We start from the raw sequence: 12484 nt of genomic DNA, 5'->3' as shown, positions 1-12484 counted from the left end.
TGTTTGGTGTCATTATTTTCAGCACAACCTCACATGTGTGATTGTACAGTTATTTCTTTCCATGTTGACATACTGTATTAACACAATGGACCTAAAATCACAAAAAATCTAAAATCCGAGTTGGATTTTTTACTGTGAAAACCACAAATATGTTTTTAATGAACCATTTTTATTACTTATAATGCAAATATAAATTGCTGTTTGCTAAATTTGTGCATGAGTTTTTTAAATTTACAAAGTTATATTAACTATTTACATTTAAATGCAGGCAATGCCTCAGGGCTCTCTCAGCTCCTCCCTGCCTGCTCAACATTCAGCAGTCTCCTCATCGTTTTGACTCACAACACAAAAAAACGACTACTCTACACACTAAACACACTCCACCAAACACTACATAACACACTAACTATACACTCCAAACACGCTATATGTCATAAATCTCTCAACTCTTAAAACTCGCGATCTCTATTGTGGACACTTTCGTGACAAAAGCCCGTTTTAACCATCTCTTCCCGCACCAGACACAACGCGAACGTGATGGCAATGTTCATGAAAAAGCGTGGCGGACGTTATTTAACGTAAGTCCGGTTTTGGACATGCCGTCGCGTCCGTAGACTCAGGAGGTGTGGGTGGGCTACCAGCTAGCTACACACAAACATCCACAGATTCCTATTCCAGTTTCTTGTCCTTGCGTATCCGGATCTCCTTAGACTCGTATAGTCTCATTAATCCACAACAGTCAGTTTAGATGCACAGAACGGGACCGAACCGCCGGCTAAATCCCGGTCCAGCTCGCACTGCTGCAGGTATAAATCCGCTTGTTTCTTAAGGTGTGTCATGGAGTCGGGCTCTGCAGTGATTGGCTCTGGTGCGCACGTGACTATGGTGGCTATGCTTGACAATGCTAGCGGAATTGGCAAAGCATTTATGAAATAATTTATTTACGGTATCATTGCAGTCCAAACAAATCCGATGTCGCACACCCTTAAACCAAGCAGCAGCCATGTTGTAAGTCTCAGGTCAGTCTGATCCTGATCCGCAGAGATATTTGAGGAACACACACACACACACACACACACACACACAGACGGACAGAGATTCCTTGATTTTATAGAGAGATGAGGGGCTGATGGGGGCGGTTGTTAGCCTAGCTTGGCATTAAGACTGGAAGCAGGTGGAGACAGCTAGCTTGTCTCTATCCAAAGTTAACATCTGTTTTGTTCAACCCTTACAATAATCAGAATAAAAAACATAAAGCTGTGTTACTGGGAGTTCCAATTCTTGAGCAATTCCGGTGACACAGTAAAGGTACAGTATGAAGGATTTAGAGGCATCTAGCGGTGAGGTTGTAGATTGCAACAAGCGAAATACCTCTCGTCTTGCCACAAAACCCAAATCAAATCACGAAGGCCAATTGCTACATCACCTCGCACTGCTTGTATCGTTGCCAAAAAACACTGCACTTGAACACACCACAAAGACTACATCCGGCAGCCAACTAGCTATCGCGTTCTTTGCTTGCGTGAGAAGAAATAACTCTCCATTCCAGCGGGTGGCGGTAGCCTGTATAGTTCATTCAAAAAGGGAAACTGGAAGAAATGAATAAGTATATAAATAAATAAATTATAAATGATGAAAAAGAGCCCCTCTTGCTAATATGAACACTTCATACACGTAATTCGACTCTTCTTCTGTCCCTCTCCTTGTTTTGGCTCCTGCCTCTTTGTATTTCCACACAGGTGAGCTGTCACACCTCTAACATTCAGCACCCTGCAATTACACCATGTGACCCACCACCTCCACTCCTCAAACAAACACACAGGTAAATTCCCCTTTGGCACCGAGGACACCTCTACAATTGCCTTTTAAACACACGCACCCATCATGAAACGAGAGAAGCTTTCGGAGGATAGAGGCAGCTAATATGAACTTAAAGGATCGTAACAGAAACTGTGGTGGAAGAAAATGATTGAAATAAGCCGAAAGGTCTTTGTGGTGATGTTGCATTTCTTCACGCTCTCTGGGGCTCATCATCAGGACAGGTAAGAAAGAATTTATGTAAGAGAAAATAGAATTGAATTGTGAACTTTATCACTTCAGTATTTATGAGGTATAATCTGTCACTTTTCCTAGAAGCAATAAACTGCTGCCCAACTATGAGAAATACAGGAATCTGTGCAACTTCTTCAGAAAAAGACGAAGAAAAGGGATGTGAATCTTTCTCACATAGACCGCTGGGGCCAGTACAGTGTGAGCATGTGAAATGAACCTACTTGGCCTGTGTCTAATCATTTAATAGCCTCCTTTTGCCGTGTGGGTGTGAGGAGATTTAACAGCGGCCGTGGAGGAAGCTTGTTCAGTGGTTCTTTAGGCCGTGTAGTTTATTGCGCTTTTGTTATTCACAGCAGATTTTTAATGAGGGAGAAATTATTGCCGCATAGACTTTAAGGACGTTTTCTGGTGAACGCATGGGAATGAGGGAGGTGTTTCATGAGTAGTTACAGTGTGCAGCGGCAGCAAATGGGCTCTTGTGCGCTCAAAAGATCTGTTAAGAAACAAAATGTATGAGATATTTCTCTGAATAAGGGATTCAGATTTACATTCACATTTGATTGTTGCCAAGATTTATCCTTGACTGCATCAAATCAACTTGTGGCCGTTCTTTTGTTGCATATTTGAATCCCTACTTTTTCACTTTTTTGTTTATTTATTTGTTATCATTATCATATTAATATTCAATATAATTTAGCATTTCTAGATATTAGAATTCATAGTTAAGGATTTATATTACATACGTCTCCTGACATTATCATCATGTTACAGAGTTTTATATTTATTGACACTAAACATGTCACATTTACTTTGTTGCCCAGACTCCCTTTAAAACATTTTTAAAAAACTGTTGAGTTGACAAGCTATTTATGACACATTTAAATTTTTTATTTTCTTCTTCTTCTTCTTCTTCTTCTTCTTCTTCTTCTTTTCTTCTTTTTCTTTTGGGTGTTTTTTCTTCCAGGCTGCCCGGCTCTGCACCAACTTTCTCCTCCAGAGTTAGCTGGCTCTGAGCAGAAGCAACATTCGGCAGTCGTTTTGTTTCAACAGAGACCCATAGCAGCAGAAATTACAGTCCAACAATGCAATGCATCACGTTGTATAAACGCATAGATGTTAAAAATTGCTGTTGTGTGATTGTGGATGTTGTATAAAAACCTGTCAACCATCACACTAGTGTTTGAAATCTCAATTTACTGCTTGTCATAGAGTAAACTATTAAGTGTTGATTATGTAGGAGGTGGTGATCGAGTGAACAACGACTTCCTTTGGGGACTTAATGTTGATCTTTTGCCATGAGTAATTTTACAGTAGATTTATTTGTGAATACAGTTTTCTTTTTGCTGCACCTCTTTTATTTTTGCAATACCATTGGACTGACTGTTGTTTAGGGTCTCTCAATATTCATGATATGTGCTCTCTATGTTTGCATTTGCCATCATGAACTGAGCTTCAAAGGCCGCTGCCCTCAACCCTTCTTAGCCTTTCACCTTCCTTAAGGGCATCAGCCTGTGAGGGTCCTGCGCTGAAATTGAAGCCCTGAAGGCTTGACGATGCTTAATGGTCTGATAACCTTTTGTCTCAGCCTCCACAGGTCACCGGAGGATGCGTTGGAGCACACTCGGGGTCGTGGGCAGCCGGGGCTCTGCGGCTACGGTCAGACTACTTCCTGTTGTTTGGGATGGAGGAATGTTAACGGCATTTGTCAGCGTAAGTCTGTTTCAGTGACAGCATGAGTACAATGACACATTACCCTCAGTTCACAGGTTATCAGTTCAACATCTCAGAAAAACAACAAATATTAGGAAATACATGTGAGGAAGTTCTGGTTCTTGCATTTCTGGTTCTTTTTTATTTTAGTTTTTCCTCATTTATTGCCGTCTTTTCTTTTCTACTAACAAATGAACTCAGAATTCTTAGTGTTGTAAGTAAATAAGTAATATTATTGTAATACTGCAGTTTTGAGGTACTTTTACTTCCATTTTATGCTCCTTTACTCTTTTACTCTGCTACATATCAGAAAGAGATTATGTATTATTTACTCTACTAAATGTATCTGACAGCTTTAGTTAGTAAGTGTGATCTGAACATCTGACAAGCTTATAAATATAGTCTACCAATACAATGTATTGATAGAGAAAACACTACATGACAACACCATTAAAATGCTACTTAATGTGACTGTATCTGTAATAATCCAACATTTCATATAACACTCTGAGACAAGCTGTTCTGCATGGTGTGTACATTGAATATTGTGATGATATTATTTCTTGTACCTTTGCTAGCGTAAAAACATGAGTGCAGGTTTTGTAATTGATATTGAGTATTTTTTGAGTAAATTCATGGTTGTACTAATCAATATTTAGCCTATACTGCCCATGCAATTCATTAAATCTAATATACTGTATGAGCAAGTAGTGCAAAAATGTTGCTAGATTAAAAGACTAATGGAGAATCATCATTCAACTCTACAGCTCCTGTCAGCTCTATGTAAGGTTTTAGTGTTTTTGAGCTCATTGTTTTGGTTTTACAGCCCCAAACTCTGCTCAAATTAATATAATTTCACAACACACAGCTGTTTTTAGTGAAAAAGCTCTGTTGAACCACTGTATATCATTACTGGCTCAACAGCAAACGACGGACAAAGTAGGCAACTAGCTGGTAAACACAGGGGAGCATTAAGCGGCTACTTTTTTCTCAGGAGACCAAAACAGGGTGAAAAGGTGAGCGAAAATCACACTGACACGGCCAGAGAAAAGACAAAAACATTCCTGATGAACACACTTTACATCACCCTCCCAGCACCTAACAGAGCTAGCAACTAGCTGAACACTAAAACGGAGCGCCAGGAGCTGGTGGAGACCAAAGCAGAGGTAATAGGCGAGTTAATATCTGACTTAGACAACTGTGTACTTAGGCTACTGTCGCTTTGTATCTGTGCAATGTGTAAATAGGCAACTGTTTGCTAACAACACCTTATAACATGATACGTGTGTAACAACTTTTCTGTTGCCGTCAGGTGGACAAAAATTACTTCGTTGTCATATAATTCAGCTATAAAGATGGCCCTCATATACCAGTGTGCAGAAGTTGGCTTGATTTGGTTTTCAGCGTGTCTATCATCCTCCACAGCGGTGTGCGGGAAGTCATGTGTGAATGGAAAGTGCGTACGACCAGACGTGTGTTCATGCTCCACGGGGTATAAAGGACCGCAGTGTGATGAAGGTGGAGTATAATACACAAAATCATTGTCAGTCTTATGTTTCTAATTTCTTGCCCATTACCTGTGTTCTCCTCATTTACCACAAGGATCTCTATCTGCTGCCTGAATAATGTTTCATATTGACTCCAGATGTGAACGAGTGCGGTTTCCTGGAGAGGCCGTGTTCCCAGCGCTGCATGAATACACACGGTAGCTATCGCTGTTACTGTGAACCTGGATACACACTCGACGCAGATGGATACACCTGCACCAGTGAGCAATTTCCTGTTTAAACAAAGCATTTCAAACTTACAGACCACAATCTGAAAATCAAATGAAGAAAATCTGTGAAACTGACAGATGATATTTCTGTTGTCGGAGCAGCTCTTCTGTTCTCAGTGTAAACACCTTTATAGGCTTATATTATAATGAGCGATATCATGAAAAGTTCAGAGGTGTTTTATGTTTTTAAGATACCGTTTGGTCACCAGTTTTGTTTAGTCGTGTGCTGTGTGTGTGGTGGCATGACAGTGTGTGTGTGTGTGTGTGTATGTGTGTGTGTGTGTGTGTTTGTGTGTGTGTGTGTGTGTGTGTGTGTGTGTGTGTGTGTTGTCTCAGCGGTGATCCAGTGGCCCATTTCTCTGACCGATCCTCAGCCAGTGTTTCCCTGTCTGTCTTCCAGGAGAAGCCGCATGTTTCTCCCTGCGCTGCCAGTTTGGATGCCAGATGGAGAGAGGGGGAGCGGTGCGCTGTCTGTGTCCCCCCGGCCTCCACCTGGCCGCTGACAACAAGACCTGTGAAGGTAATGCTTCTTTAGCAAACACCCCATTGGCTTATTGCTGTGGTGTAGCACTTGTTTAGATTTAGTGCTTCTTAGCTTGATAGTGTTTCTGTTTCCTTCATTATTCATGTCTGACATAACCTCCATGTTTAGGCGATTAGTCCTCACTCATCATTAGAGAGAGGTGTATCTGCTTATATCATTTTCAGCTTGTAGTGATGAACCTGCAGGGAAATAACTCTCCTCAACTCAAGGGGCATTTAGTGTCTTTCAGCACATTGTTTTGGTTTTGTGTTCTGCACCTCAACTGTGCACGATCTTCCATGTTTCTGAACTTAGATGAGCATTCAGCACCTCGATCAGGGCAAATGTTAGACTTGCATTAATCAGTTGGCAAGAAACATGACTCTAAATGAATGCTAATGTTGCTAGTAAGAGTATTTGCTGTCAAGTTCACCATTTCAACTGAAAAGGAATAATATGTCAATATTGTGTTTACAGCTGTTTCAATCAGCTGATATCAATTAATGCAGGATAAACAAGGCTATATTGCCTAATCTGTGTTCGCTGTAAATTATCATTTTTACACAAATATTAGCACACATATGCAGGTTTGTAAACCGGATAAAATAGGCAATCGACTGCGCTCCCATTGCCAGATAGATAAATTTGCATCCCTGTTCTTCTTCCGGTGTCAAAGAGAAAAACTGTTGTGCTGTGGGCTTTAATGTCTGTTTTTTTTGCCAAGTGCAAAAGGGGCATATGACTAGAGTTAATGTACTTGACCAATGAACGTGATTCAGCACTTCAAACCTATGGTGCAAGAACCACTGTACATTTTGTCCCTTAGTCATCTATATTCAGGTTACGTTTCTTGGTAGTTTCTTATGAGTTCATGGTCGCATGGGAAAGTTCCTGTGGTGAAACAGCGATATAGTGAATCACTGTTGTTGTGGCCTTTAGAGCTTCTATATTTGGCTTTATTTGTAGAACAGGTGATGCACACAGCTTCCAATGCACATTATGTTAACTACATGCAGCGAACTTACCAGTGGCACCTCTCCACTGGGTCTGTCCACCCAACGGTGAAAAAGCCTTTAATTACCTTGTGTGAAGAAAAACATACCCTGGACTCACTCCTCAGTGTCCGACCACTTTATGACCAAAGTCCCCCCTCGATGGCTAAGCAGCAGACACCTCCTGTCCTGTAATGAAGCGAGCCTTCAACAGCTTCTCTCACGGCTGTTAGGATGTTTTCACACAGTGGGAGAGCTTTTGGTGGGAACCATTCAACATCCAAGATGGAGAGAAGTCGAAGCTTTCAAGTCACTGCTTAACACCTGGTAGTGGTTTGACAAGATATAAGGTACCAAACATGGAGCACTACATTTATTTTTGTGGGTTCTTGCAACCATAGTCAAACTTTAGAAAGAAGGTTAAGATAGCAGAGAAGTAAGGACACATCTAGTTGCCAGTTTAGGTGTTTTACATACGGTATACCTACGAATGTTCGGACATTACCTGACTCTGTTGTGTGGAAAGGATGCTCACACAGATAAGACACCGTAATGCCAGTTTCCAACCAAAATTAGTGGGTCTACACAGGTTTTTTAAAAGCGGGTACACCCGCGTATTGACCACATTCCCACTTCCTGCAGCCAAAGCATCCTCTCTCTGATTTTTATCTGAAGAGTTACGTTGTACATCACGAATGCGCTGGAAAAAGTTGTATCAGAAGAGAGAACAACAATAGACCCAAAGAAGTGTCTGTAAAAAGGTGGATCAATTCTTTTGAGCACCACAACCCCCTGCGAAAAGCCTTGTTTCACTATCACAATTTGAGCCATTCGGTCCAATAACATTTGAAAGTTGAGGAAGAAGATTCAATTATTTTATCTCCGTTCAAGTTAGCCGGGTGCTAAACTGGAAGTTAGCCAGCTTGGTCACTGATCCAGTTATATTTTTAGCCAGGATGTCAGGCTATTTGGCTTCAAAACACCACTGAGCAGCTTTGATAGGCATAAGCTGGACTCCACCTGCAACACAGTGTCCAGTAATGAAATGTCCTAGTATATACTGCGTCACTAATTCCTTCCGTATTTACGCCACCGGATGTTGATAACGCATATTTCACTTCAAACGGCGAGATTTAGCATGTTCACCTGGGTCTTGTGTTTAGATCAAAGCTGAGCCAAGCCGAGGTGATAAAAACCCATGTCTGCTGCAGAGTCATTTGACTTGGGTGTAAATGCCAAGTAAATAATCCCATTGCTCAAAAAAGCCTGAACTTAGCGGGTTTAACTGCAATCTTTGACCAGTGGAAAAGGGAGAGAACCATTTATTTGTTTGTCATTAGAAGTTAATGAATCCCAGAGGATGCCATAAATGACTTCATTCTGCACACCTGATGTGAAACATTTGTGTATTTGGGTCATTGCTTGTTTTTGAAGATCTTTCAAAGCTTCAGTACAAAGACGTCGTCGCAAGGTCAAGGTACTCATTTGTGCCTGTCATGTTTGTGAAGGTAATTATTGTTTTTGAGCAAAGACAAGGAACGTTCAAGCAACTTCACGTCCATAAGAGATACAGTGTGTGGTGCGTGTGTGTGTTTGTTTTAAAAAAGGTGAGGCTGGGTTATGTGGACCAGAAGGCCAAAAATTCAGACTGTTGTGCAATGAAATTACCCTAATGTGTTGCTGGTGTTCGACACGTGTTTATGTTGTTTTGCAGATGTCGATGAGTGTCAGCGCGATGCTGATGTGTGTCCACCGCGGCAGATCTGCAAGAACACTTTCGGCAGCTTCGTCTGCGTGTGCCGAGATGGGTTTGTTATTGGGATGCTGCAGGGCTCGGTGCAATGTCGAGGTGCGGTCTTTGTTTTTAAATGAAGTCAATGGTTTAATGTTCTTTTTGGAGCATCTCAATAAGTAGTTGTTAACAGATTGCCACGTTTCTCATAAAATCCAACCCAGTCACCAGAAAAATATTCCCAAGGTTGTCCAAGGTTGAAACTTATTCCAAACATGGCCTTTCATCTTCACATTACATGCTCATTAGGTGACTTTCACATCACTGGATATTTTAAGGACATCTGTGGATATTTCCAGCCATTTTTGTGGCAACCAGAACAGGCTTCTTCTTGGGAAGTGGGATCATCTCCAATCTGTGATCAAGGCCACAAAAACATGATGTTTTCCTAACCCCAACCAAGTGGTGCCTAAACCTAACCAGAGCATAATCACAATGTTGTGACAACAGAGAAATAGAAAATTGGTTAACTTGGTGAGGGTGTAGGAAAACATCATGGTTCTCACTAACATGGCTTAAAAAATATCCCCATGTATTGTTGAAAACAACCAGCAGTTTCAGGCTTGTAAATATTGTCATAGCTTGCAAAGAACACATATCATAGAAACATTGACATGATACGTATAAAACCAGCACATTTTATGGATCTGTGGTTTGCAGAAACATGCAATAGCAACATTTCATGATGGCAACTGGGCTGATATTTTAGGAACTTCATTTATGCGCTTGAATGTTAACGGTAGGGAAGGCAATTGGGGAGAAAGATAGTTGATTGTTGTATAGGGAAGAGAAAAGGGGATATCGTGCAACAGAAAACACCCCTACAAGAGCTTAACATGTTATGTGTCATAGACCACCAGGCCACAGGGACGCCCATTTACGACATTTCTTTATGCCACGTTCAGATCTGTTCCATGTCCAATCCTGTAAATTACTAAATGGATCATAGCACAGCTCCACATGTTCTCCTCATCTGTGTTAATTGGCAGCGAGAGGGATCATGTGAAGATGTGCTTTGGCAGCAGTGGATTCACAGACCATGTTTATTTGATGAACACTCATAGCTCACCCACTCAGCTGTGGGCTCACCCACGACCTGTTTTTGTTTTCATCTGTGTGATGAGCATTGCAAAATTATCTTGAGCAGGTTTTAAACAGACCCTTTTCCAAAACCCTTTGCTCTCCTCGTGCTGAGCTAATAAGACTTATATCTTATATCTGACAGGCCTTTGTAAACATTTCTCTTCCTTTTCTCCACAGATAAGGACGAATGTTTAACCGGGGCTCACCGGTGCAGCCGCCGTGCTCAGTGTGTCAACACAGATGGTTCCTACACCTGTCAGTGTTTGGAGGACTACTTCGGCAACGGACGCACCTGCTGGCCCAGGAGAGCCCCACAGTCCAAGGCTGTCATGTACTTCAACTACAAACTCTCCAAAAGGACCAAGCCTGAGAAACCTTCATCTTAGAGTCAAATGAAAAGAGATGCGCAACACTACAGGGTAACATGGGAAGCGCTCAAGGTTAACAAAATGGTTAACAGGAACTCTCAGAACATAATGTCAAGTTGTTGAGTAATAATCATTTTCAACACAACAGACACCTTTTTCTTTTAAAGGCTGTCATTTCTCTTCCCAGCCACCAAAGCAAAAAACCTGGAATACCCCCAGCACCATTAGTGGCCGTTTGATGTCTGTTGAAGGAACCCTTCATTTAACAAATGCGCTGCGACAGGACCACACTCTGTACTTTGCTTGTGTGCTTCAGCCCAAATGGACTGTGATGACAGGAGGGTTTTCCTTGCGCTGGCATCACCGCTGTCACAGAACCACGGCCCCCTGTTATTGCACATGTGGCCGGCTTTGTCCTGCAAAATGCCGCGCCAAAGTCCAAATATCGCTTATGGATCGCTGGTAATTTATCAAATGTGCCATTAAGTGTGAGTTTTCATCATGAAAAAGAGCAGTTTTGTGAGACCCGATCAGAATTTGTTGATAAAAGGCTGACCTCTGGTGGATAGATAAGGGAAGATGCTGTATCTCTGCTGCCTTTGCAATAAACTCTGAAGAATGTTGTGCTGTCAAAGAGTGTTTACTGTAATTTATTAGTCTATCGTATGATATTTCCGTGAAGAGTCGTTCTGATGCCATTACAAATTTAAAAAATCGATGGAAAATGACACATTTAAGAGGCATATGAAAACGCAGACTGATGTTTTCATACCTCGCTGTTTATCTTCCTCTGTTATGCCACAGGGAATGTTTTCAGACCTACTAAGTCACACGCAGGGCAGACTACCACACAGCAAGAGAGCATAGACAGGTCAGACCAACCAAATACCAAGAATCTTTGTCTGTCAGCAGCTGTCTGGAAACCTCTTCCTGCGTCCACAGAGCACAAGAATGGAAATTGAAGTTCGTTTTTGATGTTTTCCTCGGGTCAATTTTACGTTTCCTTCGCAACGATTAAGATTGTGACCCCGGGAGAGGGGGGAATACTTGGAGATAATAACTGTAATGATAGTAGATGGTGGTAGGGGGCACTACGTGTCATGTGAGGGCCTCAGTCGAAGCTTTGGAGTGCTGAGAGAGTCGGGCTTGCAGTGAGAACAAGCAGCTGCTGCCTGCTGAAGGGCCCTGCCACTGACCCTATTCATCCCAACAGCAGGTGTCACATCAAGTCCCCGCCTCACCCACACGCACACACATTCACACATGTGCTCCACACACACACACACACACACATACACCCATGTGCAAAATCACAGAGCCTGGTGCACGTTTACACACACAGATGAGCGTGTGTGTGTGTGTGTGTGTGTGTGTGTGTGAGGGGGGACCTGGAACTACTTACAGAGAACAAAGAGGGAAATCAGGAAAAAATGCAGCCTCTTCGAATAAATCTCACCACAATGCTGAGAAAAATCCCCGACCTCACCCCCAGAAACGCAAGAAAAACCTTGTTTCTCTCTTTCAAAGCAGTCAAAAGTGTCTTACAAAAGCAGAAATAGAAAACATTTTAGATAAAAGGATCCAGGCCCCTTTTTGAAAAGGACCTCACACCAAGTTGTGTGTAATTCCAACCAGAAACTGGTTTATTTACCAAAAAATAATAAGATTTAATGCCAAAGCACTTAGGCCACAAATAAAGGACAACAAGTGGTGGGTACACTGGAGAGGGCTTCGGGAGAAAAAAGGCGGACGACGCTGGGGTGGAAATTTTCCCTTTTCTTGTGCTTGTTATTTTCTGGTTCTCTGTTTACACGACACTCAAGATTTCGCATGGAGGAGTAGTGACAGGAACAGTGGCTTGGGCTTGAGCTGCGCAAAGAATGGCCTCCGCAAAATAAAAGACAACAATAAACATGTCAGAGGAATTTGGGCATCTGCAGTGACACAGGCTCTCACACCGAGGCCATGGCAATTTCACGAATCAAAGCGCTGCTGCCTCGGCTCTCCTTCTGTAAAGCAAAATCAACATTTATCCTGAGAAAGTGAGCAATGATGCTGACAAGTGCATAGAGCCAATGACAATACAATAGCGGAGATGCTAGGAACAACCGTGCCACCCACGTTGCTGAAAGACCATGCTTTCAAACACCACCACTGAACTGTAAAACCACTAAAACCCCTGTCTTG

The 12484-nt window shown here is 42.0% G+C and overlaps 1 protein-coding gene across 1 annotated transcript; it reads left to right on the top strand.

Annotated features, from left to right (window-relative positions):
* The first annotated feature begins 1846 nt into the window (after positions 1 to 1846).
* LOC115589616 (nephronectin) lies at positions 1847 to 10931 on the top strand. The gene is made up of 7 exons (XM_030430596.1): positions 1847 to 2042; positions 3638 to 3762; positions 5188 to 5280; positions 5408 to 5530; positions 5940 to 6059; positions 8769 to 8903; positions 10107 to 10931. Exons 1-7 carry the CDS (start codon positions 1966 to 1968, stop codon positions 10313 to 10315), a joined length of 882 nt encoding a protein of 293 aa, XP_030286456.1. The 5' UTR covers positions 1847 to 1965; the 3' UTR covers positions 10316 to 10931.
* Positions 10932 to 12484: the final 1553 nt, after the last annotated feature.

This window comes from Sparus aurata, chromosome 1 (assembly GCF_900880675.1).
Source record: "Sparus aurata chromosome 1, fSpaAur1.1, whole genome shotgun sequence".
In the NCBI taxonomy this organism is placed as follows: domain Eukaryota; kingdom Metazoa; phylum Chordata; class Actinopteri; order Spariformes; family Sparidae; genus Sparus; species Sparus aurata.
This window is presented reverse-complemented; position numbering and strand designations above follow the sequence as displayed.

What these genes read in the sequence shown, in the direction of transcription:
- LOC115589616 (XM_030430596.1), top strand. Translation starts at nt 1,966, where the DNA reads ATGATTGAAATAAGCCGAAAGGTCTTTGTGGTGATGTTGCATTTCTTC. An exon ending in TGACAACAAGACCTGTGAAG is followed by an intron (nt 6,060 to 8,768) that starts GTAATGCTTCTT and finishes GTTGTTTTGCAG; the next exon opens with ATGTCGATGAGTGTCAGCGC. An exon ending in GGGCTCGGTGCAATGTCGAG is followed by an intron (nt 8,904 to 10,106) that starts GTGCGGTCTTTG and finishes TTTTCTCCACAG; the next exon opens with ATAAGGACGAATGTTTAACC.